The sequence below is a fragment of the Camelus ferus genome, chromosome 5 (assembly GCF_009834535.1).
Source record: "Camelus ferus isolate YT-003-E chromosome 5, BCGSAC_Cfer_1.0, whole genome shotgun sequence".
NCBI lineage: Eukaryota > Metazoa > Chordata > Mammalia > Artiodactyla > Camelidae > Camelus > Camelus ferus.
The window spans coordinates 87,690,907-87,716,094 of record NC_045700.1 but is presented as its reverse complement, the minus strand read 5'-3'; the positions used below and the strand labels follow the sequence as shown (position 1 = coordinate 87,716,094).

Here is a 25,188-nt window from a genome sequence, read left to right as displayed (position 1 = left end):
CCCAACTAGAATATACAAAGCAAAGATTCTCACTCTATTGTTTGCTGACATATCTCAAGCACCTAGAACAGCCACTGGCACATAGTATGTACTCAGTAAATAGCTTTGTAATAAACAGATGAGCTTTTTTAACTTTCTAATCATGGAAAATACCAAGCATACACAGAAGTGGAAAACAGCACAAGAAATTCCTAAGAACCATCACCCAAGCCAACTGTCAACACACAGTCCATCTCTGGTCATCTATGACACCAGGCTCCCACCACTCGGCCCCTCCCAGCACTGGATCCAACAGAACCCAATCCTCATGTCATCTCCTCAGTAAATATGTTTATGTTTCTATGAACGAATGGATTCCTCGTCATCTCTCTCTGACCTAGACTATAACTAGCAGATATCAGAGAAACACAGCAGTGGACTTCTCAAGGTCCAAATTGAGATGGTCTCTCAGGGAAAGCTGTAGAGGAACTCATGACAACTTCACCTTTAAGAAAATTTCAGTGTTCCCTAGCAGAACCCTACAATTTACTCATTGCCACTCCTGAGGTGGTTCTTGGTAATTTATAGGCAGACTCCCAGAAATCACAGGAGGGTGAGAAAAGAAAATCCGAACCAATAGAACAGTGACCGAAGACACTGGGGAGACTTTTAATCAATTTCATTTTCACTACTAGCCCTTAGAAACCAAGCAGTGTTTATCTTTGGAGGGGGTTTTCTATTTCCACCAGCAGATAAACAAACAAAAAAAAGTTTTGTAAAAAAAAAAAAATCCATTTTAACCAAACAGAACTTCATAACGCCTTAAAAAAAAAAAAAAACTCTGCTTAATAAGAAGTATTTATTAAATGAACTAAATATTTGTATTAGAAAATTCCCAAAGCACCAGAAAACCACCCTACCCTACCACTTTAAAAGACAAAAACAAAAACGTAGTGATTATAAACATTGTGTCTGGAGCCGGGAGACCGTGGCAAAATCCGGGCTCCTTTATTTACAGTTTTCTTTCCTTTGGCCTCACTTTATTTGCAGGATGGAGATGGTGGATGATCCTAAGTTTTTGGAATAAATGGATTTCTACGAAATGACATTTACAAACTGATGATCGAGCGACACTGCATTCAGTTCATCTTGCTTTTTTATTACGTTGATATTGGGCATCAGTATATTACCTCCCGTTGGTCCTTTCAGATACAGGGTTATTTGCCCACAAACCGCGGACTCCTGCCTCTAGTTGAAAGCTTTCCGCAGCCTGTAAAGGACCCTTGAAGAACTTTGGGGCGGGGCCTCCGGGCTGGGAGTCGGGCGGGCCCCGCCCCCGCCCCGCCCCCGCCCCGCCCCCACTCCTACCTTCAGAGCCCGACTCGCCCCGCGGCCGGACCGCTGAGGGTGCTGGTCCCGGAGGGGTTAACATCCCAGGTTGTGAGCGATATGGCGAGCAGAAACCCCCTCCTGTAGGTAAGAGTATCTCTGGGAGGTAAATTAATTGAAGAAACACCATCACCCCTCGCCCGCCGCGCTCCCCTCTCCCACAGTTTCCGGGGCATGAGCTGGGCGGGTACCTGCGCCGCCGCGGGCGGGTTCGGACTGGCCTGGATTACATCCCTGAGCCCCAGGCCGAGGGCCTTTGATCCGCAGTCCTGCCGCCACACTGCTGAGGCGCGCTCAAGTAGGTTTGTCTAGAATTCTTTCTTTCAACCATCTGGAAAAGCAGATTAAGTAAAACCAGGATTCTGAGGAAGGGTTAACATTCCCCATGGAAATCTTAGCGCGCAACCCCAAATCTCCATCCAAGAATGTCGAAAAGGTCCTGGTAAGGAAAAGAAAGGGGACTTTGAAGTTAGGAGATGCGGACTCTACTGAGACTACTTTAAAGGAGATTTTAAAATAACACATACCTTGCAATAATATTTCTGGAAAGGATACCTAATTCATCAGATAACGTGTATAACAATTACTCCTTCAGTCAGTGTTGCTGCTGTAAATATGCAAAAGGTTTGAATTTGTGGAGTGTTTAAAGTCCCAAAAGAGTGAAGGAAATAATGTTTTCTAAAAATACTCACATAAGTGTTTTGCTCCCCCAGACTTCAGAACACATCGGTGTCTCCTTAGGCAAAAGGTGTGTTTTCGTTAAGGTATGTATTTTAAATAGACCGAAACATAACTTCCAAATACAGACATACTTTGCTTTATTGTGTTTTTGATAAATCAACGGTTTGTGGCAACCCTGAGTTTTCCCGCAAGTCTACTGGCACCATTTTTCCAACAGCATTTGCTCATTTCTGTGTTTTCGTGTCACGTTTTGGTAATTTTCACAATATTTCCAACTTTTTCAATGTAATTGTATTTGTTGTGGTGCTCTGTGATTTTTTTTTTTAATTGAAGGATAGTAGATTTACAATGTGTTAATTTCTGGTGTACAGCATCATGATTCAGTTATGCATATATATACATTCCTTTTCATATTCTTTTTCATTATAGGCCATTACAAGGTATTGAATATAGTTCCCTGTGCTGTATAATAGGACCTTGTTGTTTATTCTGTATATAATACTTATACTCTGCAAATCCTGATCTCCCACTTTATCCCTCCCCACTCCCTTTCCCCCTGGTAACCATAAATTTGTTTTCTATGTCTGTGAGTCTGTTTCTGCTTTGTAAATAAGTTGATTTGTGTCATTTTTTTAAGATTCCACATATAATTGGCTATTGTAAATATTGCTGCTATGAACATTAGGGTACGTGTATCTTTTCAAATTAGAGTTTCCTTTGAATATATGCCCAAGGGTGGGATAACTAGATTATAGGGTAAGTTTATTTTCAGTTTTTTAAGGTATCTATCTCCATACTGTTTTCCACAGTGGCTGCACCAGACTACATTCTCAAGAACAGTGTAGGCGGGTTTCCTTTCTCCACACCCTCTCCAGCATTTACTGTTTGTTGATTTTCTACTGACGGCCATTCTGACTGATGTGAGGTGATACCTCATTGTAGTTTTGGTTTGCATTTCTCTGATAATTAGCGATACTGAGTATTTTTTCATGTGCCTATTGGCCATTTGTATGTCTTCATTAGAGAAATGTTTGTTTAGGTCTTCTGCCCATTTTGGGATTGGGTTGTTTGTTTTTCTTATTGATCTGTGATTTTTGATGTTACTCCCACCATTTGTTGAAGGCTCAGATGACGGGTAGCATTTTTTAGCAATAAAGTATTTTTAAGTCAAGGTGTGTACATGGTTTTTTTAGACATAATGCTATTCACACTTACTAAACTACAGTATAGTGTAAACATAGCTTTTATATGCACGGGAATACCAAAACATTTGTGTGAGTTGCTTTATTGGCAGCACTCACTTTATTGGGGGTGGTCTGGAACCGAGCCCACAATAGCTCCAAGGTATGCTTGTTCTTTAACCATCTTAGTGGTAGCTGAAAAGGACAAAAATACTAGTTTCTTTTGATCATTATTGGTTATGGACCAACAATGGTTTCTTACGTTTGGGTAGTGGTAAATGCAACTGAAGCATGAACATTTAAAAGATGAATTGCTTTGGCTTGCTGCCCCTTAACAGTTTAGGTGAAATGATCTGCTGTGTACCCTTCTGTGGTACTGGCTGTGAACTATGAGGGCCTAGCTGTGTTCATTCTGGTTGGATTTGCAATGTGTGCCTGCATGAGGAAGACAGGAAGGAAGCTGTATTGAGTGCATAATGTGCCAAGAACCAGATAGGGCCATTCCTGAGACAAGCTTGAGGGGTGAGTGTGATTATCTGCACTTTAAGAAGAGGGTTAGAGAGGTTAAGTCCCTGCCAACTGGGGTGGGGCCAGGAGAAACGTGGGCTTCAGAGTCCAAAGTTATACTTTTTCATGGGGCCACACTGGCCAGCATGAACCCAAACATAGGGAAAAAATTTAAATAAACAAGCCTAAAGCTGGGTGGTTCTGCAGTGGCATGTCAAAATATTAAAGCTGATTCAGTAATTTAACAACTATTCACAAATCATTGAGATTCAAAGGAATAAATCGGAGGTTGCTTGGATAGGCTGCAAGCACAGTGCCTAGTTAACAAGTATTAAAAGATTATTTCCGAAAAGGGATAGTCGTAACTCTCCTACAAATATAAAAATGAAAACATGCTAAAATTTGATTAACTCGCTGATGAGGAAACTGAGAAGGCTGTTAGAATCAGATCAATGGAGAATCCAAAGAATTGGTTCATTTATAGATCAGGAATGTTGAAATGGAGGTAAAACTGGTTTTCCGTGGAGGATTGGGGAAGAAAGCTTATCTTCGTTGGCTAGAACTCATTTTCACGTCTACAGATGAGCATCATTTCACATTGCCTGTCCGTTACTACAGTTACAGAGTTGTAAAATAGCTCTCGAGCAATGCCTAGTTTTTTCTTGAAGGACACATTTTTTCCTCCACCTCTGCCTCCAGGCCTTTGATCAGCTAAGCACTGCATTTCAGTGGCTAGATGCGATGGGTCGACTTTCTGTCGAAGTTGTCCGCCAGTGTGATGGTTTTGAGAGGCATATTCCTCCAGCTGCATCTGAGACCAGACTGATTTAACCATAGACACATGGAGAATAAACAGTCTGGGAGGGGGTGATCAATTCATCAGCAAATATTTCATGCAAGTCAAGAGAGAAGGACGCCTTATGTGATAAAATGGAATCTGAAGCATGTATCTTAAAGACTGCTTGCACCCTTCCTCGCAATGGTTTAGCAGAACCATTCGGGTCTGCACATTGAATATCTGGACCTAATTCACCTTTTGAAGTTGTGTGGAGTGCTTCATTTCAGTGAAGATTCCGTGGTTTGGGTTTGGGTTTTGGTGGGGAAATACATACAGAATTACTAGTGGGTGACAGGTGACAGGGCTGCTTCATAATTTTCTGAAATTCTAAATCACTTAATACAAAATTCTGGAGGAACTAAATTAGATTATTTTAATAACACTCAGAAGGAAGTGTTTTTGATATTTTTACCTCCCTAATCATCTGTATTTTAGAAAGATCTAAATCTCGTTATCTATTTTTTGCTCAATGACATTCCAAAGAGGGTGGCTGCAGAAAGGGGTGGGTTCCAGTGTATGAAGCCAGCGGGAGGGGGTGAGGTTTGGTGCATATAAAGTCGTTGTTCCTGACAGATCAGTTCTGAAGGAGGAGGACTCAGACCCTGGTGAGAGGAAGGGACTTTGTGACAGGCACTCACAGCAGCTGGCTGAGAAGGAGCAGAAGTTGGATCTGAAGGTAAGAACCTGGATTTAGTTGTAGAAGGAAGTGAGTTCGGGGCACAGAAGGAAACAGTAACTCTGATCCTGTCTGCATTATTTTGAAGAACGTTAGATGTGGCCATACTTACAAAGTTCGTTGGCCTGTCCTAGCTTTTTGATTTATGGGCACTGTTTTCATGCTAAATATTCTAGGACAGATCCCGTTTCAAAGGTGCCTTTCTACTTGCAGATTAAAGTGAAACCTTGCCCCAGCACAGAATTTGGAAAAACCTTAATTGTTGCACCAGTAGGAAAAGTTCAGGGCTTGGAGAGTTCTACACAGTAAAATGCTTTGCTTTGTGGGCGAGGGGCAGGGGGAGGGGGCGGGGGAAGAGTAGGATGCATTTTTTTTAATTCAGGTATAATTTACATGCAATATAAAGTATAGATTTTAAGTTTAGTGTTTATAATTGTACACAGCCATGTAACTATGTCCCATCAAGATATAGGATATCTCGTCACCCCCAGAAAGTTCCCTCATTCCCCTTTACAAACAGTTCCCACCCCCAACCCCCCACATCTCAGAGGTGACCAGTGTTCTGATTTCTGTCAGCCTCGGAATGGTACAGGATGTCCTTTCTGTGTCTGGATTTTTTTTTAGGCAGCATAATATTTGAGATTTATTTATTTGTATTGTTTCATGTATCAGTGATTTGTTCTTTTTCTCCCCAAATCATCTTAAATACAGTATAGTTTAATTACGTACAATGAAATGCACAAAAATATAAATGAACTTTGACAAATGTGTGTACGTTTGTAATCACTGCCACAATCAAGATACAGAGCATTTTCATCACTCCAGAAGGTTCCCTTGCTTTCCACTTCAGTCAGTCTCTCCCCTGTCCCCGAGTCCAGGCAACTACTGACCCAGTTTCTCTAACTGTAGATTGGTTTTGCTTGTTTTAGGATGATACATACATAGAGAGTCATACAGTTTTGAGTCTGGATGCTTTGGCACAGCGTGATGATTTTCATATTCACCCAAGTTTTTGCAGTAATTCATTCCTTTCAGTTGCTGATTAAATCAGTACTAGTTGCTTAAATATACAATATTGTTTATTCATTCACCTTTTACTAGACATCTCAGTTGCTTCCCATATTTTTCACTGTTATGAATACATGAACGTTATTATACAGATGCCGAAAGCTGTTCCAAAGAGTTGGTACCATTTCACATCCCCACAAGCAATGTGTATGAACCCAGTTGCTCTAAATCTTTGTGAGCATTTGATGTGCTAGTGTGTTTGTACTTGGGCATTCTAATGGTAGCCATGTGTTTTCTCTGGTTTTCCTTTCCAGTTTCTTTTTTTTTCTTTTCTCTTTTAATTTTTTTTTTAGTTGAAGTATAGTCTGTTTACAATGTGTTAATTTCTGGTGTACAGCATAGTGATTCAGTTATACATACTATATACATATTCCTTTTCAAATTCTTTTTCATTATAGGCTATTACATACAAGATATTGAATCTAGTTGCCTGTACTATATAGTAGGACCTTGTTGTTTATCTGTTTTATATATAGTAGTCAGTTTGCAAATCTTGAACTCACGATTTATCCCTCCACCCACCTCCTTCCCCTCTGGGAACTGTCAGCCACCAGGCTATGGGGTGAACTACGTGCTTGGCAAGGAATCCCTGACTTGCTGGGGGGCGGAGGAGCAGCCAGACGTTAGCAGCTGAGAGACTCAGAGTCTCCCATCAGGCAGCGGGCAGGGACCGTGGCTGTGGCTCTGAAGGCTGGAGAATTGCCACCAGCTGAGACACCGTCTCCGAAAGGATCACCTGCTGCCCCTACACCAGGAAACTCCCACTTCTCTGCGCGGTCCTTCTGAGTTAAAGGACTGCTAATGTTTGTTTAGATGCCTTCTCTCATTTTCTCTGGCAGAAAAGCTAGCTTTGGGGCATGTGTTTGTTTCCAGGGGAAGGGGCTGGACAAAGGAGAGGGAGAAGGAAGCCCAGCATCCTAGGGCTCAAGGATGAGCCCCCCAGGTACTTCTCAGCTGTTTTCAGCTGAGGTCTCATGTTCTCCCGAAGCCTGAATCACAGTGGGGCCTGCAACATGGAGAGAGCAGAGGGAAGGAAAGTGAGGTGTGTTTGATCAGCGGCTCTGTGCCCAGCATGGCACCAAGTCCTCTCCAGGTGTCAGAGCACCCCAAGCCCACAAAAGCCCCACACACGCGGGTAGCACAGTTATCCTGTTTTACAAATGAACAGCTGAACGCGGGGCACTTGTAGAGTTGGAAACCTCCCTGGCCTTTGCCTGAAGCTATAGGAAGTGCACTCAGGAGACCGAGACAGAGCTTTCCTGCTTCTCAGAGGTGAGGTTTGACTTCCATCCTCTTCCTCCTACGAGGCTTTCTGTGTGTCGGCACTCTTCCAGGCACAGGGGTAGCGCAGTGAGCCAGACAGACCAAAGAGCCTGCCCTCCTGCTCACCCTCGAGCCGGGCATATTCTGTCCTTTCCTGCTCGCCCTTCCCACCTACTCCAGGGGCAGCACTTGTACAGCAGTTAGACAGTTGCTGAAGACAGAGGTAGCCCAGGGGACTCTAGCAGCCCAGCCACTGCAGGCATCGCCCTAGGTCTCTGAGATGCACAGACAAGCTCGGAGTTAGTGCACTATCCATGGTCAGCACAGACGGAGAGAATGTTCCAGATGGAGAATCAGCAGATGCTACCCTACTAAGACCACCCTTTGAAAGATGACCAAGCTTTAGTAACTGCCTACCCAGGATAGCCTCTTCTACAAGAACGTTACTCACAGAGAAAGAAGGTTCCAGCAAACCCAGGTAGCAACTCAGGAAGAAGATAAACCTCATGCCCTCTAGGCTGAGGGAGGGGCTGGAGGACCATCAGCTCCAATCTGCTCGTGGCAAAACGTTCGCGTCATCAGTCCTGTGCTGTCATCCAGTTCCCTACCCTCCTTCCCATTGTCTCTGTGCAGCGTCACAAGGGTTTTGTTGACCTAAACAGAAACAGAACTTACTTTATTTAACTTAAGAGCAGAAATACGCAGCTGTCTGGGGCCACCTTGTGAAAGGATAGGGTGGGTGCCAGACCAGTGGTGCGACCTAGTAGCCCCACCACCACCACCTCCCCATCTCCTAGCAAAATTCCCACCCCATCCAGGTGACTTGCTCTCCTGGGGTGAGCAACTTCTTCCCTCTCTGTGGCCCTCTTTCAAACTGCAATTGCCCCTGGAAGCTCTGTGTCTTAAGCCCTGACCTTCAGTGTGAATGTGCTTATAAAATCACTTTCTTCCCTCACTGTGGGGAGAGGTTGTCATTAAGTTAATAAGAGCCACCGAGGAAGAAGGGCCACCAGAATGAGGCTGAGTGGAGCAGGTGAGAGGACCCTGATGGGCATCAGGGAGACCTGGATTCAAATCTTGACCACGTGGTTTAAACCCAGCTGTTGGGCATCTTTGATTTCCCATATACTCACCTGAGTAATTCGGGGAAGTAATGCACATAATATATCATATGTACATATATTACAGTAATTGTGAGGATTTAATTAGGTTACGTGCAGAAAAGCATCGTACCCACAGCAGGTTAGTTTCTTTCCTATAAATGATCTCAGAGAATTTAACCACATCCAACACCACCAAAAATGTGTCTGCTTTGCAAAGTAAAGCTTGATCCAAAATAAGAAGGAATGAGAGTGAATTTTCCTTTTGCACCTTGTAAACCACATGAAAAAGCAAGATGTTTCCAGATGTGGCCACCATAAAGTAAACTGTTGTTCTCATTTTTCTGTGCAGTGACAAATGCGATCCTCCACTGAACTTTTGATCTGAAATTTAAATTTCAAGCAATTTCATTTCTGGGTGAGGAAAAAGGTATAAACTGTGTATTAACTATTAATTAGCAACCTGCCCCATCGAGTGGTACAAAACTACAGACTTAGAGGAGAAATGGGCCCCATCATGAAGAAAAGTGGAATGACAGTCTAAGGAGTGATGCCTTCCATTCCCAGGAGAGAGTTGGCACCAGTATGGAAAAGGGGGGATATATGTAAAAGGGGGCAGGTCAGATCTTTATCCAGCTTAATTTTTTTAATTATGAATTCTCAGGTGAGAGACACCCAACGAAAATGTCTATTATATGTCAAGCACAATACTAAGCAAGGCATAGTCTAATGGAGGGATGAATGTGTAAATGAACACATGCCATTCAGTGTGTTAATATTTCTGAGTCCTAGGTTTCAGTGCAAAATACAGGGGGCAGATAATAGAAGCTGTGAGCAACTCAGTCTGTGTTCTCTTGAGTTTGACCTAGAAGGTCATGTACAGGCCTACCTTGTTCTATTGCACTTTGCTTTCGTGCACTTTGCAAATACAGAGTTCTTTACAAATTGAAAGTCTGTGGCAACCCTGCCTTGAGCAAGACTGTCAGCACCACTTTCCCAACAGCATTTGCTCACTTCATGTCTCCGTGTCACATTTTGGTAATTCTCACAATACTTCAAACTTTTTCATTTTTTACTGTGTTTGTCATAGTGATCTGTGCTTAGTGATCTTTGATATTAATTGCAAAAAGATTACAACTCGTAGAAGACTCAAATGATGGGTAGCATTTTTTTTGCAGTAAAGTATCTTTTAATTAAGGTATGTATATTGCTTTGTTAGACATGATGCCATTGCACACTTAATAGACGACAGTACAGTGTAAACATAATTTTTATATGCACTGGGAAACTAAATAATTTGTGTGACTTGCTATATTGTGATAGTTGCTTTGTTGCAGTTGTCTGAAACCAAATCTGCAAATACCTCTGAGATCTGCCTGTACACGAATAATTCACTATCCAATGTTTTGCTTACTTTCAAGCATTCATTGGCCCATCATTTACCATTTAGTAGTAGCACTCATTACCATGTTTATGATGGAGAACTCTAAAGAAGTGGGACTGTCCCCCCAGCAATAATGAATAAGAAGTTTGTTGACAAAGGAGGGTTGACTGGTTCCCCTAGGGAATATTTGAGAGAGTTACCCATCCCTTACTTTTTCATGTCAGCTGCAGATGGATGAAACTTTATCCTTCCATAAAACATTTAGAAATCAACTTCTCATGACATCCAAGATGCCAACAAGAATAAACATCAGTTAATTTTGGTTTTGTTTCCATTTGACCAGCCATGAGTTGTTTCCAAGCTTCACCGAGACATTCCTGGATTTATCCCACTGTGATCCTCTGCCTGTTTGGATTTTTCTCCACAATGAGACCCTCAGAACCCTTCCTTATGCCGTATTTATCTGGACCAGATAAAAACCTGACCAGTGCAGAGGTAAGTTAATATACATATATATCTTAACATGGTTTAATCTTAACAGGACTTGAACAAGGACATAGAGTCAGGGCTTCATTCAGCTGGAAGTAAGATTAACACACTGACTTCAACGAACGCTCTGTTTTCATGATATTTGTTATTTTATAGAACCATTCAAGCTAGTCTTTCTTCCTCACACTTGCAGAAATGGGAAACCAAAACCCATTACCTGTGTAATAAATATTTTCACTTTTGTCGAGTCCTAACATTAGTCTTGATGCATGGGGACATTTTAAGTCTTCATTGATTCTGTTATACTAATCCTAAAATAAAATCATTGCCGGGCACAGGATCTAGTCCTAATAAACTTTCAGGCTGCTGAAATATAAGTAGACTCTGTTAAAGAATTATAGTGTTTCTTTAGGACACTTGGTTTTGAAAAACTCTTCCTTAGCAGGTGAGACATTAACAGCTTTATCTCCCAGCTTTATCTTCCCCAGAAGTCTCAATTCTCTTACTTAAAAGATCCACCTCTTTTTTTTTTATGACAAGTGCAACAGGAATACGGACTGACCCAGCAGGAAAATTACCCTGGGTCGGTTTCATAATCTCCAGTCATAGTTAAGAAGACACTACGGTGTGTGGCTTCACCTGGAAGGCTCAGGGATGCTGGTTTATTGGGTGATGAGGTGGTGAGGACAGGAGGGAAAACTTACTCTGCTGAAGTGTGAAATCACTTCAGGGCGACTCTATCTCAAAGTTTCCCAGATGGCAGCATATCGTTATTAAGACAAAGCAAATGACAGATAGGGGTCCAGAGTCAGCCAGTGAACCCAGAGGGTCCTGATAATGCAGCCACTGTAGATCAGTTAGGTACCCATCCTCAGAGGTGCAGCTCAGTCACACTCGCCTGTCAAGCCACTGAACTTTCCCTTGTCATTGACACTTGGACCCACTGAGGATGCCAGAAAAAGCAGTGGAGGCACAGAACAAGGTGTAGTGCAACTGACCCATCATGCCCCAAAGATCAGCAACTTCCTCAGTCCTTTCTTTCTAAGAATGAACATTGAGGTCCCGTGATTTCTGACTAAAGCCATGAGATGACCCATATTCAGCTGAGGCCAGAATTGAGTAAGCGGAGACTAATCAGTAGAATTGGAGAGGAAGTGGGTTGGGAGCCCAGCAAACTCGGCCAGGAAGGAGATGAAATGCATTGCTGGTTCCCACAGCGTAACTCTGCAAGACGATTCACTCTCTGCTGTCTTCATGTGTGTGTTCATCCAGACTTTGGGAGAGCTGAGATTTTTGACATAATGATGAATCACATCACAATAAAAGGTGTTGGATTCTTCTAACATGGTAGCTGCTTTATCTAATGTTGTTAATCTTCAAACAAGAAGAGAATAATAATTTTTAATAGCCTGAAAAACCCAGATGTGTCTGTTGAATAATAATTTTTAACTAATTTACAGGCAGACCTCAGAGATATTGCAAGTTTGGCTCCAGACCGCTGCAATAAAGCGAGTCACATGAATTTTTTGGTTTCCCAGTGCATAAAAAAGTTATGTTTACACTAGATTATAATCTATTAAGTGTTTAATAGCCTTATGACTAAAAAAGTATATACCTTAATTTTTTAAATATCGCTAAAAAATTGCCAGAACAATTACAGTAGTAACATTAAAGATCACCAATCACAGATCACCATAACAAATATAATAACAATGGGAAAATTTGAAATATTGCAAGAATTACCAGAAGTGATACAGAGACATGAAGTAAGCAAATGCTGTTAGAAAAATGGCAGCAGTCTTGCTCAACACAGGTTGCCACAAACGTGTAAACAAACACGGTATCTGCAAGGTGCAATGAAGCAAAATGCAATAAAACGAGATATGCCTGGACTCTGGTGTACACACTGTAATAAACTTAATATAGTTCAGATTACACATTAAGCCAAGATATTCTTCAACTGAGAGGCATGTATGTTTATAAATTGGGGTTTTTTGGGGTGATGGGGGAAGGTGCTCTCCTTTCCTAGCAGTTTCCTTGAAAATCAGTTTTCTGTTGTGCCTCTTCATAAGATGAAGAATACCACATCTGACTGGATGCAGAATTTGATGTTGGGTAAGCCGCATGTACCTTAGTAACACGCGTATCTGAGAAAGGAAACCCTTCTCACTTCCTGGTGCCTCACAGTCCACGACCCACTTTTCAACTTTGCAGCTCACAAAGGAGGTCTTCCCCGTGTGGACGTATTCCTACCTGGTGCTGCTGCTCCCAGTGTTCATCCTCACCGATTACATCCGCTACAAGCCGGTCATCATCCTGCAAGGCCTTAGCTTCATCACGACCTGGCTGCTGCTCTTGTTTGGCCAAGGAGTGAGGACCATGCAGGTTGTAGAGTTCTTCTACGGGATGGTCACTGCCACCGAGGTGGCCTACTACGCCTACATCTACAGCGTGGTCAGCCCGGAGCACTACCAGAAAGCGAGCGGCTGCTGCCGGAGCGCCACGCTGGTGGCCTACACGGTGGCCTCCGTGCTGGCCCAGCTCTTGGTGTCCCTGGCCAGCCTGTCATACTTCTACCTCAATGTCATATCCTTGGCCTCTGTCTCCATGGCCTTCCTTTTCTCACTTTTCCTACCAATGCCTCAGAAGAGCATGTTTTTTCACGCCAAACCCAGCAAGGAAGCCCCTCCAAAGCCACCAGGAGGGGATGTTGTCTCAGAGGAACCTCAGAAGGATCTCAAACCAGTCTGCCAAGAACTGTACACCATTTCAGGCAACCCCGGTATTGGCCAGCAGAGCAGCCCAAAGCCAGAAAATGTCGTTTTGAGAGTTTTTGTGCAGTGGTTACGAGATTTGAAGGAGTGTTACTCCTCAAAGCGTCTTTTCTACTGGTCCCTGTGGTGGGCTTTTTCCACAGCAGGTTTTAACCAGGTTTTGAACTATATTCAAGTCCTTTGGGATTACAAGGCACCGTCCCAGAGCTCTACGATATATAATGGGGCTGTAGAAGCTGTTGCAACCTTTGGCGGTAAGTAAACTTTGATTTATCTTCCTTTGATGGGCTACCCCACCCCCATTAAGTTCATTTCTCCAGTTGCTAAGTGTCTCCATGGTGATAAATTAGCCCTGTTCAGAAGGCATATTAATCTTTTTCAGGATTAGAAGGCACTGGGAAAAATAAAAAGAGGAACATGACATTTCTATTTAATGTTATAGTTAGTAAGTCAAGAGCTCAGGATTAGCACCAAATGATTCAATTCAAGCCAGATTCCTGAGATTCCATTTCATCATCAGGAAAACTGTGAATAATGGCCCCTGTTCTTTCAGGATTGTTTTTAATATCAAAAGGAAAATAAGCATCTCATTTGTAAATAAGGAGTTTTCATTCTTTTAGAAAATGAATTGAGCTATGAAGACTTCCAAATGATCACTAGAAGAATTTTTGTTAATAAAGGATTTCAGTTAGCTAGTGCCCATCTTTAAGCAGTTCTAGGCTACACACCACAGATTTCTAAAAGTAGCTTTCTTATGAGATTTAAATCAGAAGTGGAAGTAATGTGGCAGTCAGGATTATAATATCAGAGGGAAATCTGCCTTTGAAGTTCACTCTACAATAAATATTTGTATCCTGGTAAATGGAAATTTAAATACAACTAAGACTTTGAAGATATTTTCTAGGAAGCAGGAGATGTCCACACCCTCTTTTACAAAAATTTCAGAAAACTCAGGTGGCAGTCCGTTTTATTATTGTCTCTCCTTTAGGAGACTTTAATTCCTAGAAACCAAGAGTGTGCTGAAATTGGATCACTGAAATTATTTCTCCTACATTCCAAATGCTGGGAAGAAAAGTAACTATTTTTTTTGCAGTAATGGTTTCTGCCTAGAATACGTGTGGAAAAGTTAATTAACCAAGTCTCAGTAATTTGAAACATAAATGCCTCTCACTTTGTTAAAAGAACTAAAATTACTAACCCTAATTACTATCAATTATTCAGTCTCTTAAATTCTTTAAGTTGTTTCCCCAAAACTTCAAGTAAATTAAGCAAGATCTTGAAGACTAACATTAAGATGGAATTAGAAATAAGATTAAGATTAAGAAAGATTACCAATAAAGACTAAAAGTTACTACCCAGTGCACCTCTGTTACTTGTCACTGAGAAAAACAATAAAGAAAGGTAAATGTGGACAGGCCAGGTGTCCTGCCAGAACAGTTGTTTCATCTTTATCCATCCCTGTGCTAAACACCTTGCAGTGACTGAGTTTATGTTCCATTTCTGACCACTCTGTCATGGTTAGGAACCCTCTGCATAGAAGAGTGTTTGGCACATAGTTGATGCTAATTAAAAGTGTACCAGATGACTGGATAAAGAAGATGTAGGATACACACACATACACACACACATATACACACGATGGAATACTACTCAGCCATAAAAAAATAATAAAATAAGGCCATTTGCAGCAACATGGATGGACCAGATTGTCACTCTAAGTGAAGTAAGCCAGAAAGACAAAGAAAAATACCATATGATATCACTTATATGTGGAATCTCAAAAAAAAAAAAAAAAAAAGACGAATTTATTTACAAAACAGGAAACAGAGTCACAAACATAGAAAACAAACTTATGATTACAAGAGGGGAGAAGGGGTGGGAAGGGATAAATTGGGAGTTTGAGATTTGCGGATACTAACGACTATATATAAAATAGATAAACGAGTTTATACTGTATAGCACAAGGAACTGTACTCAATATCTTGTAGTAACCTATAATAAAAAATAATATGAAAAGGAATATATATATGTATATATATATATATGTATATATATATATGACTGAACTATTATGCTGTACACCAGAAATTGACACATTATAAACTGACTATACCTTAATTAAAATAATAAAATAAAAAATAAAAATTATGGCTGCAGTCCCATAAAAAAAAATAAACAAAAAAACAAAAAACAAAGCTAGATTTAAATAAGGAAAGACTTTATCCAAAAAGATTATTACTCTAGGGACAATGCTCTGATCTCAGAAAACTGCAAGTGTCTCAAAATCAAATAGAAAAAGGCTTTTCTTTATATAAAATAGATGAACAAGGAACTACTGTACAGCACAGGGAACCATATTCAATTTCTTGTAATAACATATAATGGAAGAGAATCTGAAAACAAAATATACATATGTATGTATATTTACAACTGAATCACTTTGCTGTATGCCTGAGACCAACATTGTAAATCAACCACATTTCAATAAAAAATTTAAAAACCAAAAACAAACAAACAAACAAACAAACAAAAAGTGTGCCAACTGAATGAAAGAACAGAAGGTAAAGAGAGAAGCCAAAGGAAAACATGAGTGAGAAAAGGATAGAAACCCCCATTTAGGTGGATCACGCTATTTTCACGAATTGGGAAAGCAATATATTCATCTTTCAGAATTGCCTGAGACCTGAGTTCTTAGGAGAGCACGTTGCTGCTTCCCATGGGCAACGTCAATATGTTACCTCTTCCTTAATGTTCCTTCTTCAGGGGCCGTGGCCGCCTTTGCTGTGGGTTATGTGAAAGTCAACTGGGACCTTCTGGGAGAGTTGGCTCTGGCCGTCTTCTCAGTTGTCAATGCAGGTGCCCTGTTTCTCATGCATTACACGACCAACATATGGGTATGCTATGCTGGCTATTTGATTTTCAAGACGAGCTATATGCTTCTTATCACCATAGCAGTGTGAGTAGTACCAACCACTTCTTTCCATCCTAAAACTACACCGTACTCTCTTTTCTGTATTCCTATAGTTCCTTTGAGAACTTTGGAAGGATTTTACTCAATTGCTTTATTAAATATTGACTACTTCATATTAAATTAGTTACAATTAAGCTATCTTTTCATTTAACTGTCCTCTGAATATTGCTAAGATTAGTCATCAGGGAAAACAATTTCTGTAGGTTCAAAAGCAAAGGCAATCATACATTGTCAGGTTGTGATTTTTATTTCAAGCAGTGTGCCAATTTGCACAAGGTGGCTACAATTTGATTTTGCATGATTAAGTTTAGATTTCATCTCTGATTTCACTTGGCTGCTTGAGTTAATTCCAAGCACATACTGTTGTATGAAACAAAATATTTGCAGCGGGTTGTTAAAAACCGGATACTTAAAATAGTAGATGCAAAGATTATAAGAAACTATAAAATCCCAGAGATCATTTTCCTTAATAATTAAAAACATTTGGTTCCATATATAAGAACAGAGAAAGTTCAGTATAGGTAATGTGCTTTTGTAACCAAAAGAGATAAGAAACATTTGAATTTCAGATCATTTGAAAGTAGAGCCAAAGCTTTATCAAGTTTTGGGTTTTAATTTCTGAAAAAATATGCTTGATAAGTAATTGACAAAACACAGAAGTATAAAGATCCTGAGAAAAGATCATGAAACAAAGGAAGGATGAAACTGTGGCAAGTTCATTTTTCTCACTGAAAGGTATCAGTTTAATATATCAAACTCATGTATCTTGAGTGTTTTTTTTTTCTTTTGTTAAGTTCGGATGACATTATTTCTTTTCATCTTAAGAATCTTCCGAACCCAAAGCCTTTTACATGCATTCCAGGGAAGAACTGTCAAAAACATATATTTGCGTCTTTCATAAGTGTTTTGTAATAAGATTTCAAAATCTATATAATTATAAAAGATAAATTAATTATAGATTCACTCAGTTGTACAACCAGTCTTGGTCTGGATCTTCCAAAGAATAATCCACCTACTAAACTTTGAAATTGTCATTAAAATGGATAATTAAAAAAAATAACTCTCTAAAAAACTCCTTAGGTTGGATGTTGCTGGCATTTCCATGAAAATTCACTATTGAAACAGTATCTAAAATCAAATAGCATCCCATATTCAACAAGACACTGCTTTCTCTTCAGTTTCTGTCTTTTAAAGATAAGATATCCCATGTATCTTCTTGTTAAAAACAACAACAACAACAACAACAACAAACCTTGTTCTATGTTTCATGACAGATTTCAGATCGCAGTTAACCTGAGTGTGGAACGCTATGCCCTGGTGTTTGGAATCAACACCTTCATTGCCCTGGTGATTCAGACCATTGTAACTGTGATAGTAGTAGATCAGGGAGGACTGGGGCTGCCGATCAGCATTCAGGTGAGCTGCAGTACTTCTGTTCTCTTCATATAGTTGGACGAAGGCAGAATAATGAGGTCATCTCAAGGGTTTTTTCAACCCTACCACTGCCAGTACTTAATTTCTTTGAATTCTTTGGCTAGGCAAAATTTAAAAGAAGCCATTCCTTTAACTAACATACTGTAAAACCAAGTAGGTTTTGAGCAACAACAACTATAGGTTAACGTTTAGTGTTGGCCCCTAAAGCCTCATCAGGTAACTCTCTCGCCATTGTGTCCCCTTTATGTCTCCTCCTCCTCCCATCATCCAGTACCAAGGTTTACTACGATGCAACTGGAAGGGGTAAAGGGCTGCAGAGTTTAGTTCCCTTTTCCCTACACCATTGAGAGACTTAAAATTGGCCCAATTTCACATTTTACATATGGATCTGAAAAAAAGCGGGGATAAGACAGGCAAGCAGTGACCTCAATGTCTAAAATTCGTTGCACAATTCTCCAAACACAGACACATAGATCAATGGGATTTAGTGTTTTTTTCCCTCTTGGTGATGTTTGCTAGACTTTGAATCCAAGCAACCCTGACCCCAGCGCCCACACTCTTAGTTACTGCGTTGCTTACACTTTCCTACCTGGTTCTTCTAAGATGGGGGAAGAAAGTACTGTGCAAATCCAAATGATCCATATTAAGATCCTGGGTCGCGGGTATTCCATAGGTCAAACAAATCAAAAGCATAACTATGTATTATCAATGACATAGATGGTCACATTGCATGTGTGTCTAATGAATTCTGTTTTTCTCTAGTTTTTAGTTTACGGGAGTTATTTTGCTGTCATTGCTGGCATTTTCCTAATGAGAAGCACGTCCATTATCTACTCAGCTGAATGCCAAAAGAAAGTGCTGAGGTCTGCTACAAGTCAGACTCCAGATGGACCACATCCAGAAGAGCCAAGGAATGTCATCATGGGAACAAAGCTCTAACCCGTGTCAACCTCTACAGCCTCTGAGCAAGGACTGCTGGTCAACCACTACAGTCTCTGAGCAAGGACTGCTCTGAGCAAAGTCCCTGAATCCCATTAATTGACACATTTCACAAGTCTGGATTCCAAGGAACCTTTCCAAAAGCACCACACAAGCTCAGCTTTAGACCAGATATCTGTGTGCCCAGCTAAATGGGATGCAGTCATCAGGGCCCATCATCTCAGTTAAATAATCCATGTTGAGGAACCCCAGTGAATAGCAGTGGCTGGAAAATTCTGGTTCTGATTGCTTTCAAGGACATGCAAAGGCCTTGGAACCAAACCATGAGAAAACTCTAGCCATCCTAGAGTTGATGTTCCTCATTTGTGAGCAGAAATACTAACTGACGTGACCCTGTTGGCTTGGCTTAGATATTTGTTTCATTTTACCAAGACAGGCAACACAATGGGACATTTTTAGTCACATGAGCCATTGCCCTTCTTCTTCCGTTAAGTGTATTTCTTTGAAACTTACAGTTCTCTGAGAGAGTTATAAAGCTCTGTCCCACTTTTATGGACTTCTTTTCTCTCCTGACAACATAGTATTATTCACAAGCTATTATTTGATAATATCACCATTTAATTTTTTCATGATTACTTTTACTTTGTGCTCTGCTGAGCTTTGTTGTTGCAATTCTACCTCAGAAATAGCTCCAGACATTCCTGTGTGGCCACAGAATGACATTCATGTCAATTCCCAGTGGCTCCAGCAGAGGCAATGAACTTTCTCTTGTCATGACCCCAGATGTTTTAGTGTCATGTCAGTGTGATGTCTGTCTAAAATGAAAAACTTAAGTGGAAGTTTTTCAAGGGTTTCTAGAAGTATTTGTAAATAAGAAAATACTGATGGAGGGAACACCTAATTTTTAAATGGCAGAGATAGTGTTAAGTAAATTGATGTGTGCAAAAAATATTAAAGAGCCTTTCTAATTTTTTGATGAATTGTGCTAAAAGTTGTCTGAGTTTGTCTGTCCTTTGAAATGTCAATAGAAGTCTCATTGAGCCGTCTGCCACTGGGAATAAAGAAAGCTGATTCAAGATTTGTGTTTCAGATAGATTTTCCTCCAAATCTCAAAATTCAGTCACTGGACTGAAAATAAAATTCAGTCCGAAAGCCAACACACTTACTTAGTGGAGAAAACTAATAACTAATTACATCAAAAGCAAGGAAAAAATGACCACTATTATCCTTCTTACTTATTGTACTGAAGGCATTAGCCAACACAATTAGACAAGAAAAAAAATAAAAAGTCAAAAATTGGAAAGGAGGCTACAAGTATGCACCCAAGAGAGTCAATTAAAAAATGGGATAATTGCATAGAAAGTAAGTATATGGAAACCAAAAGCTTACATGATACAACAACCATTTGGAAGATATATGGGAGTAAAAGACCACATTTATAGTAGAATAAAAATAAAATACCTACAATTACATTTCATCTATTTAAAAATTTAATAAATATGTAACACATAAATGAATATGCCTAAAAACACTTTTGGAGATTATGAAATAACACCTAAACATATGGAAAAGCCTACCTTGTTCTTGCTTAGGAATAAAAATATATATAAAGACAATCTTCCTAAATAAATGTGTATGTTAAACCCTATCCCGAGGGGGAAAAACATTTTTAATTAGCAAAGGTGATTTTTAAATTTATTTGGAGAAGTTAACACAGCATTGTAAAACAACTCTACTTCAATAAAAAAAATAATAAATTCATTTGAAAAATTAAGAAAGAACCAAGAAATGCTTTTTATAGTGGAAAAAAATGAGATTAAATTATTTACAGAGAATTCAACCCTACTCTAAATTCTTACTATAATAACATTATCAGCATGAAGAGACAGTCCAATGCAAGAAGTTCTGAATTAGTCCCTAATTCATATGGGATTTCAGACTATGATAAAGAGAGCATTTCATACAAGAAGAAAAAGATGGAATATTTAAGAAGTTTGGAATAATTTTTTTCCCAAAGGAAAAACTGAGTTGGACCCAAGAGTGCTAGAATGATCAATATGTAATGATTATGTATCAATATGCAGATATAAAAAAATGAAACTGCAGAAGAACCAGAAGAAAACATGTAGGAATTGTTTCATAACTTCAAACCTTTCTAAAGTAGCAGAAAACCTAGATGTCATAGGAAGGGAAATTGACAGCATAAACCTAGACTCATGCATGGAAGAAACAGTATAAGCAAAGCACAAAGACAAGTGATGATCTGGAAGAAACATTGCAGCTCATCAAAGCTACTTTCCCTAATTTATGTAGAACCAATCCTGATAAGATTGATAAGAAAAAAAGGTCAAAAGGATGTGAACAGGGAATTCAGAGAAAGGGAACTACAACAGCTCAGACATGTAACAGATGTTTAAATTATCTCATTAGAGATGTGTATTAAAACTACAATCAATGAAGCACCATGTTTCACCTATGAGAGTAGAAAACAGTCTAAATGTGTGACAACAGAGTTTGTTTTCTGGGAGTGGGTCAACAGGCAGTCTCAAAGGTTGTTGGCAGAAATGTACATTAGGTTTCATTGCTACAAAGAAAAATTCAGGCATGTATATCTTTCCACCTATAGATTTCTCTGATTAGAATAAACACCACTGATGCCTGGTAACTGACTTGTATGAAAGGATTTTCATTACAGAAAAGTTTCTAAGCAGAAGAAAAATGGAAACTACTTAAATTTATTAAATGACAGGGAAAATGGATTATGGGACACCACTATATTTCACTTGTAATAATATTAACTAGATAAAAAAGAGGAAAATCTTTGCATAGCAATAAAGGGCTCTAAAATATATTATTATTTAGTAAATAATAAAAAATTATTATGAACTGGGAAAAAGTCAAGTGCAAAAATAATAATGAATGCAGTAACTCACCATTTGTGTTTAAGTAAGGAAGAAAGTATCTATATTGGTTTATGCACACATACAGCTTTTCTGGAAGAACCAAAATAAATAAATAAGTAACAGTGGGATTACGTGCTGTGGGTAATGGGAAATGGGAGGGAGGTGTCTTCTGTTCATGACTTTTTATGTTTACCCCATACAAATTGCCCATCCCCAAGTTAAAATACTAATTTTTTTAGTGCTTCACCTCTTGGGAAATAAATTAGCATGGAAGAATAAAGAGCCAGAGATTTTTTTATTTTTTGTACGTAACCATACTGATGTTTTTACATTTTTTTGGCAATATGCGTTCATAAGTAAATGTGCACTTATAATTAAAAAAACAAACACAGAAGGAAAAATATCAAGTATTTTTAAATAAAAAAATTTGTATTTGGTATCTCATGAAAGAGAAAGATTATTTTTTAAAATTAAAATCTAGGTTTGCTTTGCAAGATTTGTGGTTGGTAAGAAAACCTCATGGAGAAATATCTTAAATGCTTTTTTTTCAGAGTGAATTACATTTTATTTTACTTTTTTTTCCAGAGCCACTGAGGATTGAGTCCAGGACCTCGTGCATGCCAAGCACGTGCTCTACCACTGAGCTGTACCCCCCACCCCTTTAAATGTTTTGTTTTGTACATAGAATGACTCGGAAACCACAACAGAAACAGAATTCATAGATAAATAACAGAAATAAGGGAATAGAGATGGCAGGCGAATAACCATTTATGAGAAGAGAAAAAAGAAAAGGTGATGGGTCTCGCTTGTTTGGCCCTGGCCCTTTGCCTCCATTTAGGCCTTGACTTAGGTGAGACATTGAGACCTGGTTCGAGGAAGTTGTCACTGAAGAGGCACGCAATGCATTTTGACAGGTGAACAGGGTCACAGGGCCTTTAAGGAAAAGGCGCACAAGGCAGCGGGTGTTGAGACACCCGAGGGAATCCCTGATCTGGTGAGATGGGAGATGGGCAGGTGGCTGGGAGGCCTGGGCCCCGCAGGCCCTGGGCGGGCATTGCGGTCACTGCACGTCTGTCATTCAACTTAATTCGAGAAGACAGAAATCTCTTGCTACCATAGCAGAATACAAGCAGAATCCCTGAGGGGTTGTTCTCTATATTTTATTTTAATTTAGGACATTTAGGTAGTAGCTATGTGGTGACTGGAAACAACAGTAATAGTCCTAGAACGAGCGAGAGCAACAGACCCAGGGTGCGCACAGACGCAGAGAGGCAGAAGGACCAGGTTGGAAGGCTGCATGAATACCCATCAAACACAACACTCAGAATCACGGGCCCTTTGCCTGGGTTAACATTTTTGTAATGGTCGTTTCCTGTTTATTTGTTTTTTGTTTTTTGTTTTTTTGTTTTCAGATAAAAAGGTTTAAGACCATCAGGTTAAAAGAGAGATGCACAGAGTTTAAAAAGATATTGTCCAAAAGAGTAAGTCCCAGGAGATACAGGTGACGTGACGTGGGAGGAGCAGAGAGACTAGATGGGGGAAAGTCAGTTCACAGCAGAGAGCGACTCCCAGCCTCTCCTTCCCTAGAAGCAGGACCGAGCAGGGCAGCCGTCTGGCAGCCGTCTTGCAGCCGTCTGCAGCCACTGTCGTGCTGACAGCAGCCCTTCCCCCAGCCGCAGCCACAGGAGTTGCAGCCACAGGTGCGGCAGCATATGCTTCAGTGTCTAGACAATGCCCTGACAGTTTGGCAGTGGAGGGAGGTGACCCAGGGTGACTCAGAAGCTGGGCAATCATGGGTACTGGTGGCAGGAGAAGAAGAGATCAGAACTCACCCAGGAAGGGATAAAAACCATCAGAATTGTGGAAGGGTAACTGCTCTATTTGCCAACCTCCTGTCTTTCTCAACAACGGGAGAGGACAAGGGATGGTTTGATTTGGTATTTTGATGGAGCTTCAGAGGAATTTGTTTTATTCAAGCAGTCAGGGAATATATATATACCCAGCTTCCCGTCCCTGTGCACTGATGACTTCGGGAAAGATACTTAACATTTTTTGTACCTCAGTTTTCTCACCTACAAAATGGGGACAAGAGTGGTCTTACTTCATAGGACTGTTGTGAGTATTAGAGGGTTAAGATGTGCAGGTCATGTACCCAAGAGTACCCAGCACACAGTGAGGGCTGGGTAAGTCTTGGTGAATATTGTAAGAGCAGGACCCTACGGGGCCCTCCCAGAATAGCACCCCCACCTCTATGTCCTCTGCCTGCCCCTTGTCTATAGAAATACTTTCCGAGGCTTCCCTGAGTTCCAAAGAGAAGTGAGAAAATGCAGGAAAAAAAGGAAAACAGTCAAGCAAGACAAAATAATTATAGTTTGGCCATTAAACAAAGTCAGGGACCTTTAGTTCCTCCCCAAGGGCTATATATTATATTCTGAGCCATGTCCTTTGAGCTGTTTTGCAGCTACTGAAACCCTCACCAGGTGGCTGCCCACAAGCACGTAGACCCCAAATCACTTGGAACCAGAAGGTTGAAGATGTTGACTCCCAATGACCTCACCACCAACCGATCAGAAGAATGTCCACAAGCTGATCATGCACCCACAACCCTTCACCCTCACCCTGTCCGTATAAACTTTTCCAAAGCCTTCAGGGAGTTTGGGTCTTTTAAGCACTAGCTGCCTGAACTCCCTGCTCGGTGCCCTGCGATAAACGCTGCACTTTCCTTCACCACAGCCCGGTGTCAGTAGATTGGCTTTACTGCGCACAGGGCAAGCGGACCCAAGTTTGGTTTGGTCACAATATTACTAGTAAAAATTATGTCTCTAAATGTGAGATGTCCAGGCATACACGTTGTCTTGAGCTGCCAGAGTTATGATACAGAGACCACAAACACACTGTTAGCATTTTTCTAGGACAGTCGCAATTTTAAATATCTCGTGGTACTGCCTAATTACATAGCAGAGCACTATGTTTGGGTTTTGGAAACTAAGGTCACTGCACTAATAGGAAAATTAGAGGCTTGAGAAGAGACAGTCTGCATGAGTTTGAAGATACTGAATTGCCCTGGAGAAGGTCCCATCAAAAGTAAGACCTTTTCTGTACTAGTAATTAATTGAGTGCTTGATGTGAACCAGGTATTGTTCTAGGTCCTACACTAATGAGAAGGCTTAGAAAAACCATCCTCCATTTTCCTATTTTCAGCAGAGAAATAGAAATTAAACAACTCTCTTCTCCTCCCATAGCATCAATTTCTGCTCCGTCTGACCCAGATTAGATCTTGGCCCAGATAAGAACAACATATGATGGCTTTATCTAAATGGATGGGTTTTTTTTTTCCCTTGCTTTAACACTGTCAGTAAATTAAAAATGTATTTTATTTGAATGTGTAAGAAGTTCAAATGAATCCTTAAATTTCCAGTAACTTTATAGTCAGAGTGTATTCTGGGGACCCTATAGGAAATAGTAGGTTATGAAGAAGGATGGAAAATATTGTTGCCAAAATAATGTGGGCATTTTGGGCGACAAGAATCAATTGTTTGTAAATTTCTTATCACAAGCGTAGCTTCCCTAGACCTTTGGAATTAAAAAAAGTGGTGGGGGAGCAAAAAAATA

The 25,188-nt window shown here is 40.2% G+C and overlaps 1 protein-coding gene and 1 long non-coding RNA gene across 7 annotated transcripts; one reads left to right on the top strand and one right to left on the bottom strand.

Moving 5' to 3' along the window:
* The first annotated feature begins 1,319 nt into the window (after positions 1-1,319).
* On the top strand, positions 1,320-19,751 carry SLC19A3 (solute carrier family 19 member 3). 6 transcript variants are annotated; one of them, XM_032480406.1, is made up of 9 exons: positions 1,320-1,455; positions 2,082-2,132; positions 5,149-5,251; positions 9,035-9,112; positions 10,410-10,561; positions 12,770-13,583; positions 16,093-16,285; positions 17,575-17,716; positions 18,497-18,673. In XM_032480406.1, exons 5-9 carry the CDS (start codon positions 10,412-10,414, stop codon positions 18,671-18,673), a joined length of 1,476 nt encoding a protein of 491 aa, XP_032336297.1. In that variant the 5' UTR covers positions 1,320-1,455; positions 2,082-2,132; positions 5,149-5,251; positions 9,035-9,112; positions 10,410-10,411. The 6 variants fall into 6 exon arrangements, with proteins under 6 accessions (XP_032336297.1, XP_032336298.1, XP_032336300.1 ...); XM_032480407.1 differs by lacking the exon at positions 9,035-9,112 and having other exon boundaries at positions 18,497-19,751; XM_032480408.1 differs by lacking the exon at positions 9,035-9,112 and having other exon boundaries at positions 1,385-1,451.
* Positions 3,219-10,034, bottom strand: LOC116663781. Its single transcript, XR_004320113.1, has 2 exons — positions 9,919-10,034; positions 3,219-3,259 (listed from the first exon to the last, which is right to left on the bottom strand). It is a non-coding gene; the product is annotated as an uncharacterized LOC116663781 (long non-coding RNA).
* Positions 19,752-25,188: the final 5,437 nt, after the last annotated feature.